Source organism: Talpa europaea (assembly GCF_964194135.1).
Source record: "Talpa europaea genome assembly, chromosome: 13".
NCBI classification, from domain to species: Eukaryota; Metazoa; Chordata; class Mammalia; order Eulipotyphla; family Talpidae; genus Talpa; species Talpa europaea.
In genome coordinates, this window is record NC_140080.1 from 52,072,795 (window position 1) to 52,092,324 (window position 19,530).

Consider the following 19,530-nt stretch of genomic DNA (forward strand, 5'->3'; position numbering starts at 1 on the left):
GTATCAGGCTTTTCTGCCACCCGCCATCAGGATAGATGATGGATCCTTGTGGTCCTGAATGCATGCCTGATGGCGGGCACCTGGAGTAGGGTGTGCGCATAGGTAGATGGGATTTACCTCAGCTAAGACTGGGCTTTTAAGGACGGCATCTCAGGGATGCCAGTTGAACAGCAGAATGAAGTCGCAGAAGAGAGCAGAGCAAAAGGAATGAAAGAGAAGCAGAGGCCATGAGAGAGGGCCGGAGAGCCCAGGAAGAGTGAAGATTCGCCAGGGGCTGGGAGGCGTGCCAGCTCCCTGGTGCCCCGGCATCCCTGCCTGCCACGTACCTGGTAAATGCAAAAAAAGCCTGCAAAAGCCACTGAGGGCTCCAAGACTCCTCCTTCACTCGTCTGTCTAATCATAGGGATCCTGCTCTGGTCCTTCCTCCTGCTACAGGCAGTGACACCCATCTGAATGCAAAATATGCACTCCTTGTTTTCTTTTTTTAATTTTTATTTATTAAGGGTAAACTATTATTTAAAGTTTTATTTATTTATTTATTTTACATCATTGTTCATTTTTAAACAATATTTGCTTCTCCCACCCCCTCAGGTGTAGTCCCCATGGAGTTTCCTTCACCAATGCACCTGTGCACCATCACCTCAGTCCCCTGTGCTCCTCCCTCCCTCCCTCTGATCCCTCTCCTGCCTCCTCCCCTGCAGGATGTCTCTGATTTATAATTGTCCGTTTTTGCTTTGTTGTGTTTTGTACTGTTATTACTTTTTTACACTGATGTCTTATTTGGGTCCCCTATTTTCCTGCTATAAGTGAAACCATCCGATATTTTTCTTTTTCCTTCTGGCTTATTTCACTGAGCATAATTCCTTCTAGTTCCATGCACGTTGCTGTGAATGGCATGAGTTTATCTTTTTTGATTGCTGAGTAATATTCCATTGGGAGCATGTACCATATGTTCTTGATCCAGTCATCTATTTTTGGGCATTTGGGTTGTTTCCAGGTTTTACCTATCAAAGCAAGCCAATCCCTCCATGGACAGACTAATCTGTCCTATCACCCAGACCTGTTTGCTTCTCTGTGAAGAGTGAAACGTGAGTCACTGGTTGCTCTGAGACCGGAGCTCAGTACTTACAAGCAGTGCACAACTGTGCGGCCTTCACCACCATTGTATTCCTCCTGCCACTTGTCCACTTGGCGAATGAGCTTCAAGAAGGAGCGCTTGGACACAGGAGTGTCCCTGTACATCGGCCAGCCCAGGAACTGGAATTGCTGCACCATCCGATATCCATCTTGGGGCTACAGAGAATCAGAGAACAATCAAGGCGTTATTTACTTTATAGAGTTCCAGTGGGCTGATTCCACCTACTTGGTCTTCTCAACATAGCAGGACATTATTAAGGGAGAGGCCTGCCTATAAATAATGAAGGACATCTCTACAGGCTGAAGAGTTATGATTTTTAATCTCCAGCTGGTATAAAAAAACCAGGTGTTTTAAATGACAGGTTAGACAAAACTGGAGCGGAAAAGTGGATGCTTATAAGTTCACAAAAGCCAAGTGAAAACTAACGCACAACATAAACACTGCCCACATCATACAATAAGTGCTAAATTGGCTTTACTTTAATTACAGGTAAATTAAAAAATAAATTATAATCCGGAGAGGTTTGTGAACTCAGGTTGATAGACATTACTCTGGTTCCGCTGAGTGTGACAGGGTTTTGTTTATTGCTGTGACTCTTGTTAAGATATTAATACTTAACCTTCAGTCATAATTGGAATTGCAGGATTTAAGAAAGTGCTAGAAGGGCAGGGGCAATTTAAATCTGACCATGGACAAGCCACTGAGATTGAATCTTCCATGGCATTCGACATAGGGGATGCTGCTTCTTGTTGACATACCTTCTGTACTCGGTCCTCCCCGTTCACCCATCCTCCCCCTTGCCTGCACCCTCCCTTCCTCAGATCTTTTGCTGATGAAGCCCCCAGCTCAGTCCTTGGGCCCTTTTCACTTCTCCATCTGTCACTTCATGACTTCATTCCATCTCATACTTTAAATATTCCAGTAAGTCACCTATTTCACCCTTCCAGTTCAGATCTTTCTCCTGCACTTCACCCTCACAGACTGAAAAGCCAACCTATTTCCACTTGGGGTCTAGTAGTCATCTCAGGCTTAGTGTGTTTCAGATTGAACTCCTGATCCTTTTTTCACGTGTCCATTACTGCCAAACAGTCCCATCACAGCCCTTCCTAACTTAATGTCTATTCTGTCAGTTCTAGTTCTCAGGACTGAACTCTGGAGCGTCGCCCCCTCCCCAGACTCCTTGGGATGCAACCTATCAGCAAATCTTATTGGCTCTGCCATGAGAATATATCACAATCTCACTACCTCCTACTTCCTCCATCTGCCACCACTCTTGTCCTGTGTTGCCACTTCACAACTGGCCTTCTGAAGGGCCTCTCTTTTAGTCTGTTTTCAAAACAGAAGGCTGAATGCTCCTTTTAAAAGGTAACCTATATCATGGAATTCTTCTACTTAAAATCCTATAAAGGCTTCTTATTTTTCTTTTCTAGAACAAAAGCCCAAATTATAGTAGTATTTGGCAAAGCCTTACATGGCCTCTGCCCCCTGCTCGAGTTAGCGCCCCCTCCCCCATGGCCACTTTGCCTCTACCTGGACTACTCCACAAGCTACTCCCACCTTCACTCACTGTGCTCCAGCCACATCAGGTGGGACACAACAAGCAAGGCCCCACCTCAGAGTCTTTGCACTGATCATTACTTTTGCCTGTGAAGGCTGTCTCCAAGAGAGCCTTGGGGCTGCTCCCTCTCTTCTGTTAAGTTTTTGCTCACATGACACATCTACTTAAGGCAGACTCGATTTCTCTCCTTATTCATATTCTCCATATTCATGGCATTTTGTGCCTCCTCAGTTTTTTTCTGCAGCATTTATCATTTTCTATCATATTGTGTCTATTATATCTGTTCCATCCATTATTTATCATTTATCTTCTCATTAGAATGTAAGTTCCATTAGTTTAGGGAGGTTGGTCTTGTTCACTGGTGGATTCCAAATTCCTAGAACAGAGGCTTGACACAAAGTGGGTTCTCTAAATAAGCAATGAATGTGAAAATAATGAAACCAAAAGATAAGTTGTTGGTGGCCATCTTACTCTGGCTGCATTATAAATCCGGAATATCCTGCTGATGATGTCTTCTTCTAAATCAGCTGAAACAAATTCCACTTGAATGGGGCCATGTCTGTGTACTCCGTTCTCCGGCCAGTACTGTGGACACAACTGAATTAAAATATAGAACACAAGGTTAATTATAAAAATAAATTTGCTCCTAATAGTTTGGATAAGGTCATTACTGACATTCAGTAATTCTTAACAGTCTATTGATGCATTTCATTTTTTCTGTTCTCTCTTTTCCTTCTAGCAACTTGTTAGCTGATTCTGCAACTTTACCTGTCTTGTTAGCTGATTCTGCAACTTTACCTGTCCTTCTAGTACTGTTGGCATTTTCATTTTCTTGGGAAGTATTTCTTTAAGCTGTGGGCAATCCCACCATAAGGAGGTCATGCAGATGCCATTCAATACTTCCAGTGTAAGATGTTTTTTTGCGTGCTGAAGGAACTCTTATCAGCCCTTGGGGATGATGTCCTGAGCTAAGACAGTGAAGATGCCAGGCATACCTGTTAATGTACAAATCTCAACCTCCCCCTTCTGGGCTTGCATTGTAACTTGTAATCACTTTTGGGAATAGGGCTATTTTGTGACAAGATACTGATCACAGTGTTGGGTTGCATTGTCATGCTCTGATTCAAACCCTCCCTCCCCTCCATTCCACCAGGGTGGTGTAATAAGAGTAAATGTTTTGCAGTTTTATCTAGAAGTGGCTTTAATTAAAGAGACAATTTCCTAGCGTATCAAATGCCAGGGATTGGTGATCCTGGGTAACAAGAACTTTTACATAAACATGACACATAACTTGTGGTGGGATGTTCCTGGGTATGACGACCTATGAAAGGGGCACTTTTGCTTGCCCCTAACCCACAGAAATACCAAACTTAGAGATAGGTGAGCAGAATCCCCCAAGAACTTGTCTCCTCAAAAACCTTTCCTAGAACCCTGACACCTTGGTAGACATTTAAAGCCTGAAATGAAATTCTTGGGACTTGATATAGAGTGACATTTTTGGGGAGTAGCATTTATTTATTTATTTTTTAATTTGTGCTTATAATGATATATATCACATTTTTTCATTATGCTTTTTTATTTTGGTTTTTGTTTTCTGTATAGGATAACAATGCTGGGAAGTTGAATTTTGGCTCATAAGTTACTCAAATATTTCAGTCACAATTTTTGTACCAGTTTCTTCCCACCTCTCACCCCTAATTTTTTTATTACTATGAACTATTTTTTTTTTTACATCATTGTTATCTGACCCTTTGTTTGGTTTCTTTACATTCCACATACAAGTGAAACCATCAGTATTTATCTTTAAACTTCTGACATTTTTGCTTAACATAATTCCTTCCAGCTCCATCATGTTGCTACAAATGGCATGAGTTTATCTTTTTTGATTGCAGAGTAGTATTCCATTGAGTGTATATACCACACCTTCTTGAGCCATTCATCTGTTCTGGGACATTTGGGTTGTTTCATATCTTGGCTATTGTAAATAGATCTGCAATAATCATAGCATTGCATTGCAGGTTTTCCTTCGAATTGGTGTTTTTGTGTTCTTTGGGTAGATTCCTAGGTGTGGAGGTGTGGATTAGCTGGGTCACTAACCTATGACAGAGGAACAAAGCATATACACTGGAACAATGGAGTAGCATTTAACTTTTATCTTGCTAATTCACCTGAGGGACAAATAGGTTGTGATGAGGCAAGATGGAAATACTTCATTATTTTATAACTGGTTTTTATGGAATCAACAGCAAATGAAAAGCATCACCTCATTTTTAAAATGGGGTATCCCACTGGTTGAATTCCTCCCTCCCATACTTCCTGCCTTTCTTTTTATGATGTTTATTTTCCAAAGGATCCAAAATCTCTTTGGCCAAGGGTTGCAAAATTTGACTTATATACAAGATTGCTAGATAGTTATCAATTTCAATGAAAAGAAATGGCAGTCTCTGCTATCTCTCCTACTACTGGTCAGCCAGGATTTGGTTGAGGCCAGTTTAGATCTAGAAAGCAGTTTTAGAATTTTGAGCAGACTGCACAATTAAAGAAGCTAAAGCTTTCCACTTTATGATCAAGACTAGTGGGACAACTATGGGTACTTTTCATGTTAGTTAAATCTATAGTATTTTAGAAATTACATTTAAATTTATTTGTAAGTAATGCTTCCATAAAATTTTTCCCTTATCAGCACTTCCTGGTGACAAGTTATAAAACCGCCTTGTCAAATTTGGCATGCTGGTGGGTTTTATTTTTTTTTCATTTTGATACCCAAGTGTACCTACTGTTAAAATTAATAGGCATTACAATGGGATGCCATGATGATAATAAAAGTCCTAACATGGACATTTGAACTGTTCTGCCCATTTTTCTCCTAACCAAGCTAACTTGGCTTTCTGCTTGCTCTGTAGGTTCAAGCCCTGATCTAAAACTTGTCACTTACATCAGAGAAATATGAATGGCCTGGGCAGCACTTGGCTCTCGGCACACTGCATTCTGCAGTCTGCCCAAGTAAGCCATGTAGAAAATGGCTTAAATGGTGCATAACACGTCCATGAACTGGACCTATAAATACTTAAAATAGTTGAGAGCTATTCTAGTACAACTGCAAAGCCTTTAAGTTCAAATACTTGGTTTAGTGCTTTCCAAAAGACTGAATCCCAGAAGCCTTCTTTCTTTCACTCTGAAAATCAGCTCGGTTTGTGAATAGAATTGGAATCTCTGTCTCTCCTACTACTGATCAGCCAAGCTTAGTCTGAAACCAGACTGTTTGGGTTTAGAATGCAGCTTTAGCATTCAGACATCATTGCTCAAAAAGAACATACCAAAATCACTGACCTCTGGTTCACTAATCAGAACAAAGACATTTATCACTGCATTTCAGGATACACATTTGGAAACAAAAAATGATTCTGAATATGGAACATGCCCTTTATCCTATACTGTCTATGACTAAGATGTTCTGAATTAGTGAAATTTAACCAGCATTTCTATAAGTAAGAAAATCAGAATCTGTTATCCTATTTCGAGCTTGTCGTTGAAGCTCTCTGAACTCTGAAGTCTGCTTGTCTTTATAAATGGCTGCAATCTATACTTCAGAGAAGATCAATGGGGAGGACTTCTAAAATATTTAAGCTCTTAAGCAAAAAAATGGATTAGATGAAAACAAGGATTATCATTACTATTTCATTAATTAGCTTTCAGGTAGAACCTTAATAATATAATGTAGTGCTTCAAAAGTAATTAACAACATTATAGAACTGAAGTGAATGTCCATGGGATTTATGGCAGAATGATAAAATGGATTTTGGGAGAAAAATTCTTGTCCAGTTTGGTTACTGAAATACTTCAGACCTCTTTTCTTTTTAAAGAAATTCTCTCTACTAGATAGGAAAGTAATTCAGTTCCAGAACAAGTTTACTTTTAAAATATGTTAAGGTCAAACTTCCCATAATGCCTTCTGTCTAGTAGAACCCCAAAGCAGTACATTCTGCTCCTAAAGGCCACTTTGTGACTGCTCCCCTGACAAGTCCCTTTAAGAAAATGTCTCTAACCTCATTACTAGTATCGAGTCATCACTGTCTAATTCTTTCTCTCTTTGTTAAGGAGAGGAGCTATGTAAAAGCCCCATTCATCATTCTGAGCTTCTATTATCTTTATGTCCCAGTTTTATTTCTTTTTAATATCTTTACTAAAGAGTTAACAAAATTAATTGCTGTCTGTTTAAATTGATGGTTGGTTTTCCCTGTGTCACCCTACCACTGAAAGCTCTATTTGCAGGTGACAGGTGAGTGTGCAGGAAGCACAGAGTTGCTTCAGGAAGGGGCCGGGGTCACATTAGACGTGGATGTCCTTTTATTATGGCTCTCTGGCTTGCTTGCACTACTTTCATTCTGCAACATCCTCATTTCTGTTCAGCTCCCTCTGTCCATTGTCTGGTATCAACCTCTCCTTAGTATTTCAGTCCTTTGGGAACAGACCAGTTTCTGCCCCTGTCTTGCGCTGTCACTTCCACTGTCTGTGATTTGATCTTGTCTTTTCGGTTTCAGGCTACCCTTTGCCCTGATCACTAATTCCACTTGATTTTTCAGATTTGTGTTTCAGCATCTCCAGGTCTCAGTCCTTGCCTGGCATGTGACTTGGCACTGGGGCCTGTAGTTTGCAATGTGCAAGCAAAGCAAATGTAGATCTGACCCTGGGCAAGAGCTGCCCCTGAGCTACTCCAGCAAGTCTCACCTGGGCAGGATCCACATCGTTCAGCATGACCACAGACGTGCAGTGGTAGTCTAGGACCAGTCTCCAGAAGTCTTTGACAGTGTTTGGCAAAGGATGCTGGGTGACAATAAAAGCTGAAGGCTGTTTATAGCTCTGCAAACACAAACAAGGAAGATCCAAATATACCCAGGAAAATGCAAAGTGAGGAAGCTAAATTATTTTGTACACATGGAAACTTGTGACATATAATGCCAAACATTTTTAACAATTGTTGAATTCCATCACTGTTGTCAAAGCCAGAGTAGGCTAAATACAAACTTAACTGCAGAATTGCAATGAAAAGATATTCTTAATTTATACCAGGAAAACTCAGTGTCTCTTACTACTTTTCTTCTATTTCTGGTAGAAACACAATATTGATCATATAAATAATTATTTTAATGAAGAAAATGGAACTTTGCTTTAAAAATATGTACAAGTAAAATAGTTCTGCTGCACCTAAAATCTGTTCACTTGTCATGTGTACGTGTAAAGGCATTTCTTATTCCTGTCATAAAAGGACACATGTGCATCTTACAGCTCTGGAGAGCTCAGACACATTTAAGAACCTTTTTCACTGATATCACCACAATAGAATTAACGTTTCCATATTAGTGCTGAAAATACCCATTCACTTTTCCCATCAATTGAATAGCAAATGCTCATTCAGCTAGAAGTAAATAGACTGACAGGAGGTAATGAGTTGTGTACTATCTGTACTGACAGGCAATTTTCCCCCCTATGTTAATTACTGCCTAAATTAGGAGGAAAGGGAACTAAAATAATGCTGCAAACCATATAATCCCACTTCACTGCCTTAGTGACTTAATAGCTGTCTCTTGCTCTCTGGCCAGCAGGTTAAAAATCTAAGTGTTCAGAGAGGAACGGGGACATATTTCGTTTATCAATACTTCCGGATCAGTAGTCTCCAAGAGACCAAGGATGTTGGTTCTGTCAGAAAAACATCTCTGGAAACTGAAGCACACTTTATTGAAAAAATAGTTTGCATCTTTAAAAAATATCCAACCGAGGCAGATGAGTCAAAGGAGAAAACCAAGCTGGCTTTGCTACCTTCCCCTGTACTCCCCCTGGGGAAAGGCTTCCTGTTGCCTTCAAGGGAGAGGGCATGAGCTTACGTCCATGAGGGCGGCGTTAATGTAGTTGCTGCTCTCCCCGTCGATGGTGATGAGGAAGGGCAGGCAGCGGTCCGGGGGCAGGATGTCCATGCACCGGTTTTTCTCGTGGTTCCGGGGCAGGAGCGCGATGCTGCAGTCTTCCACGCGCAGAGTTGGCGTCACCATGTTCAGGGTCTACGTGAGGGAAGACAGAACCACGGGGAAGAGGGTGCTGGTGAGCACTGTCTCACGCTCAGACTTTGGAGCACTTATGTTCCTTACAGCTGACCGCAAGATGGTTCCCTTCTCCCACCCCTACTACACTTTTCTTTTGGGGATTTTATCCACAGACAATGGCCATCAGACACAAGGACCATTGTGGATCCACAGGGTTAAGTGCCAATAAGTCCAACCAGGGCTTAGTGACTGAACACCTGGATGGAAGAGCCTGGAGTCAGGTACATTTACACGGAATAGGATAATTGAAATGCAATGAACTTGCCAGACTAGGGCTCTGAACGCACCCCTTTGGTTTGGCCCCACCCATATGAAACCAAGGGATCACCTAGTATCTGCTGCCAAGGGCAAGAAATGGCTTTGCTAGACCCGTGGTTCTTAACCAGCTCATCTTGCCCCCAAGGGACACTGGCAATGTCTCTGTACATTTTTGGTTGTCACAGCTGGTGTGGTAGAGGTCTCCTGGCATCCAGTGGGTAGAGGCCAGGGATGTTGCTAAAATCCTATAAGACTGTATTCCCAGCAAAGGATTTTTCAGCCCAAATGTCAACCATGCTGAGGCTGAGAAATTTATGTTGGCTCTAGGGTTCAAGAGCTGACTTGGAGGTATTTCTTAGAGAGCAAAGTAACCATCCTTAAGGGTTGCCTCTCCCTTCAGCGTGATCTGACTTACCCGGAATTCCTCTTTAATCTGGCTTGAATTTGTCTGTGGATCCAGTTTGTTCATGTCATAATACAGAGACCTCACTTGGGAAGCAGGGACAGAGGTGTCTCCACAGAGACAGGCTTCCAGGATGGCATCATGGATAAACACATATTGCTCCTGATAAAAGAGATGGGACTAGTTAGTGACAGAGAAACCAAGGTAACCTGAGAAGCTAGAGAAGAAGGGAAGATAAGCACCATGTAGTCAAGATAACATAACATGGTCTACACAGACAGTGCGCTCCCCGACTGCTGGGGGTGGGTGTACTCCAGCATCCATCATCTGTTCCCTACAAGGGGTGACTGGACACTGCTGATTGGCCAAATGTGAAGAATCTCAGGGGAAGAAAAGACAAATAGGAGCTCAACACACAAGCATTATATGGATTAACTAAAGCCAATCAAACATTGATAAAAGACAAGCACTGTAACAAGAGCATAGCCATGGCTACAATACTTCTGTAAATCTGATCTATGAATTTGGAGCTCAATGTTTCAGATGAGGAAAGGAACAGGCTCTTATCTATCTATAATGAAAAGAGATCTTGCTAACCAAATTAAAAGTGCAAAGAAGGTTCAGGGAAACTTGACATAATTATGAAAATAAACAATTCTGAGCACTTAGTACTTGTTTTGAAACATTAATTAATGTGATCATTATGAAATGTGTCCAGAGATCGCTGTATATATGTATTACAAGTCTACAGTTTAAAAAAAGGGTCCTCTAATTCTGAGTTGGCACAGTCTTTCCCTACAATTAATTAGCAAAGTTTTATCATATTTATTACTGGTCTTTAATTACATGAGACACAAAGAAGACTCATTACTTTTTACTCTAATTTCTATAAATAACTAGAACTCTTGTTCTCCCAAACAGCTCATTCCTATGGAGCAGCACCTCCAAAAAGATATCCAAGTGAGCAAGTGGATGTGGCAACATTTGATCAATTGTAAAGCACATTAAAAAGACATTAGATCACTATTATCTTTAAAACAAATCCCTATTCTAAAGAAAAAAGACGATGAAAGTAGCATTATAGTTTCTCCTATTGTTCTTTATGTTGGCTAAAAAAATGAAATTAGGTTTCCTAATGGCTTATGTAAACTTTAATGCTCAATAAAAATGCAAGGGGTTCTTGTTTCTTCTTCACTCTACTTCATGAATCATTTTCTAGGTGGTGAGTATAATACTTAATATTTTTAGTGAAAATATGCATTTCCTAGGTGCAGGATGTATTACTTTTTCTCAAAAATTTAAATTCCTGACACACTTTGAATCCTATTTTATAGAAGTACAAGTTGGTAGAGTACTTCCATAAAACAGGCAAATCCCCATGATGCCAGGTCAGTGGGCAGAATTTTTAAGAACAGTAGGAAGAGACCAAAATGTAGAGTGTTTTCTCTGACCCACTTGGCAAATGCTTGGCTTTTCTCAGGAGTGGTCTTGCTCTGGTTACCAGTTAATTTAAAAACATAGTAAAAAGAAATGGTATTGAAACTCTGAATGCTTAGTGTAGAGACTCTACTGGGTCCCTCGACTCAGAAATATGGGCAGGTTGTGGCTCCTGGCTGCAGATTCTGTTACCTGGGAGACTCCTGGCTTTTTGTTTGTTTCTAAGAGGAAAAACATTGGAAGGAAAGAAGAAAGGGAGGGAGGTAGGAGGAAAGGGACTGGCAAGTATATCATTTTTTTTTCCTAGTGAGTTTTCTCCTAGGGTGCTTCCTCTTGGCATTGGGAAGAGGGGGTATTGGAGAGGCCCTGGGGGTGAGCTGAGGGCTGATAGGGACCAGTACCTCCGTCTGCACCATGTTCACTCTCCTAGACCGCAGCTCTCTGACGCAATTGTAGATGTCCACCACCCCTTCCCTTTCTGCCATGTCCAACATGATGTCGATGACGATGAAGCAGCCGGTCCTCCCTGCACCAGCACTGGAAAGAGAGGTCTATCAGTACAGGAATAGGACCTGGTGCACTGCTTCTTCCATTTCAATGTTTTTATTATGATGAAATCACACATCAGTTAAAAAAAAAAAAAAACCTCTTAAGATGCACAATTCAATGGCATTGAATAAACTACCTTTGCGATGTTGTGCAACTATCACCTCCATCAAGTTCCAAAAACATTTTTATCACCCCAAAAGAGATAGCTCCTGTCCATCGTGCTTCCTTCCAGAGCTGCTGAGTACTCTGCTTACCTGCAGTGCACCACCAACGGGCCTGCGTTAGGTGGACTTTTGGATTTGACCTGCCGTACGAATCCCAGCAGCCCGGTGGCATGGTAGGGGACCCCGTGATCCGGCCAGCCAGTGAAGTGAAACTGTCTGATCTCTCGGATTTCATGAACACCTCTCTGTCATTTGTTGTTCAGCAGGACACAGGAAGAGAACAAAGGAACAAAAATGATGAGCCACTGAGAGAGCGCCAAGTACCCATCAGCAGTTAGTAAGCCTAGGGCTAGATGAGGCAACTATGAACTCGTGGGAAGAAGGTCACTCTTAGATTTAACACACAGTTTGAAAGCCTTATCACAGGTAGGAGATGTTTGTAGGGATGAAAGGGGAGGTGATGTTTGGGGAAAATGCTTGTTGGTGGGTGCAAGTCTAGCAAATGGCTGGATCGCTTTAATTCCTTTATAAAAAGTAGACTGTTACCAGTCTGTATGTCACTTAGACCCTATGGTATGAGGTGCGAGTCCACAGAGAAAGAAGTAGAGAACAGTGAGTTGAAGAATTCAAGGTCATCTCTGTTCTCAAGACCAGCTGTGGGCATGCAGGCCCTTGTTCTGGCTCTTTTGCGTGTAGCTCTGACGCGGGTGCTCCAGCAGTGAGTGCGCAGACACTCAGAGAGTTCTGTGGAAGGTGGATGAGGGTTATTTTCTAGTACATGGGTCCCAGAACTTAATTTTTATTTGCAAGTCCAGTTTGTAAGGCTTTCTTTCCCCCTAAAAATTTAGGGAAACATTCCACCTAGTCATCAGCAATCTGAGGCGCTGCAATGCTGCAGGGCCCGACCCTCGGTGCCAGGCCACAGAGACCTGAAGTCATGTCCTGTCCTCAAGGGGCTGTCTCAGTGGCACGTGGAAAACAGGCATGCAAGCAACTGAACTATAAACGTGGAAATCATTTTTTATGGAATGCTATGTTAGGTCAGTCAATTGAAGAAGGAGGTTGCCTTCCACTGACTTGAAGGGGAAGCAGAAATAAAGAGACTTTAAGGTTTTGTTTTGTTGTTAGAAATTTGTTCTGTTTTTAAGAATTTTTTTTTTAAACTATGAGTTTGTGTACTAAAACTATATTTAAAGTAAAAGTCTGTTTTGAAAACAAAAGTTATTTTCAGAATTAAGACTAGATGTAAATTTGGCACAAAAATTAGCTTCATCCCTTTCTCATCTGATGACCATTTCCTAAAAACCATCTCTGCCCTAGGCCCGGGGTTTAATTTTATTACAGCTTAACATTGAACATCCACTAACCTTGCCACATTCATCATCAGTCATTGTTCACACACAGTGAGCAAAGAAGAAATTCAGAATTGCTAAGTGCTTTGAAAGACTAGCAGACAAAAAATGATAGATTTTAAGATAAGAACCGTTTATTATCAGTATGTAAATACATGTCTTAGGTTTAACAGCCCACAAATACTGAAGCGTTATTTCTCTTTGAAAATCCTTTTATTTAATGGAATTGAATTATTAAGAAAGTAAGTGGTCAGGAATTCACAAGGGAAAATCAACACTGTCATCTACTAAATATGCTCTGTGAGCCCAGAGGAGCATCACCGGGTAAGGGGCTTAGATTACTTATCACTGAAACCATGGTAACAGCTGGCCAGTCCCAAAGTCTCCATCAATCAGAAGACAGATGGTTGAGCCAGTGTCACCTTCCACAACCTCAGAGAGTTCCCTGGATTTCTGCATGACAAATGTGGCCCTGATAATCCCAATTTGATGGTAATTTAGTGGGGAAGCTGGAATGAATCCGTATTTATTCCTAAGAGGACAAAGTTTCTCTTGCTTCTCCCACCTATGGTTGTTTTTTGTTTTTTGTTTTTTTTTTTTAATTTTGTGAGAGCTTTCCTTTCTAACTGTGCTAGATTTCTGCCCCAGCACCCTATAGTCCCAAACTTATGAGATAAGCCCCCAACTGATCTCTCCTGGGCTCATTTTCTGAGCAAAGTAAATGTCACTTTTTGGGATGTAGAAAACCTTTCCCAAAATAAACCTCTAGTATCTAATATGTTCACTATTGACAAGATTAGCAAAGAAAATTGCCTTTGAGATAATTCTCATTCTTGTTCATTGACACAACAGTCATTTCTTGTAAGATATTCTGGGGAAAAGTCAAAGATGTGATCAAGTCATCACAGCCTGAACACTGCCAATTTCATATCAGTCATTTTTCTTTTCATTTTTAATTATAACAAGTATTAATCTGTAAAAAAAAACATGATATTCACTTTATTTTCCCATGTAATGTAATGGGAACGTGGGGCATCAAGACATACAACAGTACCTAGCCCAAAGAGCATGCTTAATAAATATTTGGGGAATGAATGAATCATTAGGACATGTTCTAACTTTGAGATAGAGGACTATATCCCATAGCTTTCTTTGAGTTCCAGGCATTTCTGGGGCAGAGAGAATTTGGTGGCCATCGTTAGCTTCCTTCTTACAAGAACTGACAGGAGGGATTCACAGTGTCTGGATCCAGGAGATTTTCTAGTTGTTTCCTCCTGACACAATGAGCACTATATGTTATTTTAAATCTGCTTAGTTTTTAGTCATCAGATGGTAAAGGAAAGATGACAATCTTATGCAAAATAGGAATTCATCAGTTTCAAACTGCAGCATGTCTGTTTTGTAGAATATAGTCCAAATCTCATTTTTTACCTTTTGGTCCCTTGATGGGACACACTCTCAGAATAGAACAGAACTGTAGGACTCTCAAAGTACATGCTTGACTGTTTTTCTCTTTCCATTCTAATGAGAAAGTTTAAAACCTACAAGAAGTGCTTCACTACTCATAGTACTAATGATTTGTTTTCCTTAAAGATTCCAATTGCCCTGTTAGAAAATCACTAATGTGTCATTTTGATTTCCCCAAATGCCTTAATAAGCTCTTCATCCTTCTCTTCTTTCCACCACCTCTTTTCTGGTTGTCTGATGACTAAAATAACTGGGTATTTCAGAAACATTTCTGTGCAGCTGGGAATGTAGGAGAGTACAATAAGAGGTTAAAAAAAGAGCAAAGAAACAAACAAACCCTTCCTTTAGCAACAAAGATGCATTTTCAGCTTATTAGAGAGCTGGCTATTGTTGAAAGAACTCCATGTTTAAGTGATGGCTTTTGGATGATTTTTTTAAATGAAAAAATATTGAAGATCTTTTATCACTATCTGTTTTAATGCAGTTATTCATGAGCGCTCTTGCCAAGAGCCATACAAAAACCTTCCATGTATGTTTTTTTTCCAACTCTGCCTAAGAAAGAAAGGGAAAAAAAAAAAAAAAAAAAAGCCCAGACATCAAAGTATAAGGTTCAGAACTTGAAGAATTGAGTCAACCAGAACTCTACATTCTTTGAAGTCTCCAAGCCTCCCGCCTGCTTATTAAAAAAGACAGGCTAAGGAAAAAATGCTAAGTAGTGTGAGAAACAGATTAAAATAAACTAAAGTCTTTTCAGCCTTGTGATTCTATGACAAATATGGATTTGAAAACCAGGACAGGTAGTTCAAATATCAGGATAAATTAGCCAGTAAGCAGATTGTAACTACATTCATTTCTGAAGGTGGTCTTGCTAATTCCAAAAGTGCAATAGATGCCATGAGATCAGAGAGTAGAGCTGAAGGCCGGCAACCAACTGCCTGGCAGTTCACTTGCAATCCAGGTCCTCCAAGGGGACCCACTATTGTTAAATTAATGCAAGTTTTCATTGAACACATTTAAGACAAAATTAGTAAGTGCAGTGCAGGGCATAGTCATGGAGAATCAGTTCTCATTAGAAAAATGTGTGGACTTCAGGGACAAAATCCTGTGTCCCATTCCTCAAAGGCAAGATGACCTTAAGAAGGCAGAGCTTTTCTCAGTCACATCACCTCCACTTTTCCCCACAGCCTACCTGTGATACTTCTCTGGATGGACTGCAGTTTGCTTCACTTCCGGCCCCTCCCTATGTGAGCAGAAAGAGGGGGAATAAGGAAATTCCCTGTTATGCCCTACAGTGCTTCCCGGAGAAGAAGCCCCATCCATGCATACGGAATGAGGCAGAATAGAGCCAAACACAGCATTCATGGAGCCAACACCAGCAACTACACAAGGCTGAGACCAGGATGGGAGCGAGAATGAATGGAAGCACTGGTTCATGCAAGGGGATCCATGTCTAATGTAGATCAGTCACTTATGTCCCAAGCAGGTCCCTGCTACCTGGAAAATCCACCAGTGAATATTGATTAAGGCACAGGCCTAAAAAGTCTCAAGGAGAAACAGGGATTCCAAGGGGGAGTCAGGACCTAAGTCTCACACTGATACTGACTCACCACTGGGAAACCCTTATGGACACAACATGAAGGACATTTATCAAATCGTGAGCAAAGAGAGATGGACTGAACAACATCAACCACACAAAAAAGAAAAAGGAAATAGACAGATAGGCATTATCTTTTATTTAGCTGTAAAAAGTAGACTCTTATCAGATGGGAATGATTTGCTTCAAAGATGAAACTGAGCTATTACAGAGTCAGAGGGCAAGATGCAATCTAGAGAAATCAGCAGATAAAGCCTACCTGCGTTCAGATGTGACCACATAAATGATCCCAGATACGTTAATGAGACTGTACCAACTAATGTCTGACTATAGTTGTAAAGTTAGTAATGAAAACTTACCTTTTCAACAGCAAATGTTCTTATAACATATTCTGCCAATAGTTCTGTTTCTATTAGGGTAACTTTAATGTCTTTATATATCTCTGTGTCATCTGGCCAGTATTTGCAGCATTTCACCTTTAGAAAACACAAAGGAAATAAAGGGTTTAGGGTTTTTGTTTTTGGAGTCCCCTAAATGATGAAGCACAGGATGATTTATGGGGTAAAATTTGTACACAAAAACAAAAGTTAAGCTGTACCCTCAAGAGCAAGGTTTATTTTTATTTTATTTATTTTTCAGCTCACCTATGCTTTTTGTTTCCCCCAGAATAAAACAAAATGTGAGTTATGGGAGGAGTAAACTCTAGGAAATGGTCTAAAGTTAACAAATTGTATTTATACTACAAATATTCCAGTTACTGTCACCATTCATTTCCTGTTTATCTTTACTCAGGGAATAGCCTGGAAAAAGAAGCTATAAAAGGTAGTTTGCAATAGTTTAGCTCTTCTGAATTTTAAATTCCTTCTGGTTCTAGAAATTGAACGTTTTTGAGGAGTGAGCAGGAAATAAGGGCCGACACTAAAGATCACAGAATTTTTCCGAAGAAGGAAGGAGCTCTGTGGTTTTTCCATGTTAGCACTACAGATTTGTTTTAAGTAAATTCAATATACAAAACTTAGTAAAATATAAACAGTCTTTCCCTATTATCTAAAGTCTCTGTCCTAATAGTTTTTCAGGTGGAAGGAATCTGTAAGCCTTGGCCCTCCAAGCAAATTAACTTTTTGTCCTGTAGCTCTTCCTGAGGAGGAACGCATAAACAAAACTTGGAAGAGCAGGGGAAGGAAGAGCAGGGGAGGCCGTCAGGGGAAGGTAGTTGTCTCTGGGGCTCTGTCCTTCCCCTCTTCTGTCATTTGTGAATCTGTTAGCTTCATTCATTGCTTTTGCTGCTTCTCCAGGGAAAAATTTGTGTGACTCTGGCCCCATTCTCCAAGTGCTGAATTCATGCTCTAACTTCCTTGGTAGGCATTTCCTTTGGAGGGTCCACCAGCACCTCAACTACAATAAGTTTAAAAGAGAATTCTTTTTCCCACCTCCACTGCTGTGCTCCTGTCTATGTTAACAATGTTACCATTTCTCATCATTCTGGCACAAAACCTGGTGATCCTTCCTCACAGCTCAACCAACTGCCAAGTCTAAGAGGTGTTAAAAATATCTCTCAAATTGTTTTCTAAATTTTTATTTCCTTTGCCAGTCTTAGTTCAGACTCTGGTAGCTTCCTGCATAGACATGCTATACATAGCAATCCCAGAAAATCCCTCCCCAGCGGTCGTCCCTATGGCATTTACTTGCTTTGCTCAAGAAGCTCCTATTTCCAACTACTACCTGTAAAGTTAAATAGAAATTAAATCTGCCCTGGCATAGAAGGACCTTTCATCATTTGCTCACAACCAGCATTTTCAACCCTATCTTTTGCAGCTCTCCTTTCTATGCAAGTATATTTTGTGTTCAAAGACAAGTGGTTTGCTCCATTTCCAAACAGGCCTCATGGGCCCAACGCCTACTCATGCCTTTCCTTTTGTTTAGAATGTTCTCCTCCTTCCCACACCTTCCCAGCTGAAAATTTCACCTGCTCCTCAAAGTACAGTTGATCTTTGAGTGACATGGGCTTAAACTCTGCAGGTTCACTTATCTGGACTTTTTTCTATCCATGGGTTCCCGATTCATTGATCCATGGATATGTAGGGCTGATTATAAATGATCGTTCCATTTTCCACTGTGAGGTAGGGTTGGTACCTCTACCCCAGTGTTGTTCAAATGCCACTTGTCTTCAAATTCTTTTCTACGTAGATATGAGTGTTCACTCTTTTTGATCCTCTGATAAACATCTACTTGTTCCACTAGTATGAAATTCTTCTCACAAGGCTTATACATGCTTATTACCTGCCAAATGATTTCTATGGCTCTGCAACCCCTGGCAGTGTGTTTTGCACATACTGAATATGCAATAGGTACATGTTGACCTGAATTTCATGGGATCAGTGTAGGACCACAGGATCATAGGGTCCCATGGGGTCAAGTGTAGATCACTGTGGGATCCTATGTAGGATCAGAATAGGAAGGAAAATTCTAGGATTGGAAAGTTTACAAAGGAAAGATGGGCTGAGATGAAGTTTGAGGATGCCAAGCACCTCGACACACCAGTGTTTCCAGAGTTGCATGTGGTTGGTCAAGAGTTTAGCTGCTTCCGTATGATGCTTTCTGGCAGCAGATGTAGTGTGGTTCAAGGTAAGTCTTACTACCTTTGCTTGGCAAGAGGAAGCAAGACAAATCAGGATTGGAGATTCAGGGGAGTGGAGTGCAAGACAAAAATGGTCCCTGCATGCATTCAATTTTCAATCTCCTTTGGGATTTTTTTTCCCCATAGCAACATTATCTGTAATGTTATAAAGCATAAATATTTATAACTTTTATAGCTTAGCCATAATACAAGAATTTACATCATGGATATCTGTGCTAATCTCCAAATATTCCAAAATAAAAGAGAACCAAATTCTCTCCAGTTCCTTTCCTGGATGTAAAGTGAATCTGATTACCCATATTTCAGGAGATGTCTAATTTGATAGAAACCCTAATTTCAGTTCCAGAATAGTTACATCCACAATGCTAATTAATAAGGATGCCTATCTGGAACATACTGCAATCTCCTCTATATTGGGGGACTTGCTTTTACCTTTTTGTGAACCTCACTTACACAAGCAGATGGTATTGGATAGATTTGAAACTACAAGTAAAGTGTATAGGTGCAACTTTAAATAATTCTTTTTTTTTTAAGTTTTTTTTTATAGACTTTTTTTTTATTTGTTTGTTTTTGTTTATACATGCACTGGGTACAGTCAGAAGCGCGGGAGGGTGAGAGAATTCACCAGAGCCAGAGCAGGGAGCAGAGCAGGCAGAAGGACCGAAGTACACTGCTGAGGGGAGCAGCGGGCGGCAGGAGAGGTCTGCGCGCCATGCGGGACCCTCCTCCGGTGGCCGGGTCGCAGCCGGGGATGGAACCGGCGCTGCAGAGGCTGTGGGCAGTTTCGCAACCCAGCGCTCAACCACTGTACCACCGGGGAGGCCCTAAATAATTCTTGATGGAATAAATATACAATTCAAAAACCCATTTATTT

At 40.8% G+C, this 19,530-nt stretch overlaps 1 protein-coding gene across 5 annotated transcripts in view; it reads right to left on the bottom strand.

Annotated features, from left to right (window-relative positions):
- PTPRM (protein tyrosine phosphatase receptor type M) overlaps positions 1-19,530 on the bottom strand; it is a gene marked incomplete at its 3' end in the record, with an annotated part of 796,072 nt that overhangs the window by 15,122 nt on the left and 761,420 nt on the right. For 3 of the 5 annotated variants that reach the window (XM_084252855.1, XM_084252854.1, XM_084252852.1), the window contains 8 exons: positions 16,378-16,494; positions 11,696-11,850; positions 11,294-11,429; positions 9,468-9,617; positions 8,579-8,752; positions 7,425-7,556; positions 3,168-3,293; positions 1,130-1,293 (listed from right to left, as the gene is read on the bottom strand). In XM_084252855.1, the coding sequence (XP_084108981.1) occupies positions 1,130-1,293; positions 3,168-3,293; positions 7,425-7,556; positions 8,579-8,752; positions 9,468-9,617; positions 11,294-11,429; positions 11,696-11,850; positions 16,378-16,494 (1,154 nt within the window). Of the gene's footprint in view, positions 1-1,129; positions 1,294-3,167; positions 3,294-7,424; positions 7,557-8,578; positions 8,753-9,467; positions 9,618-11,293; positions 11,430-11,695; positions 11,851-15,613; positions 15,665-16,377; positions 16,495-19,530 lie in introns of all 5 variants that reach the window. The other 2 variants (XM_084252853.1, XM_084252851.1) reach the window with 1 other exon arrangement.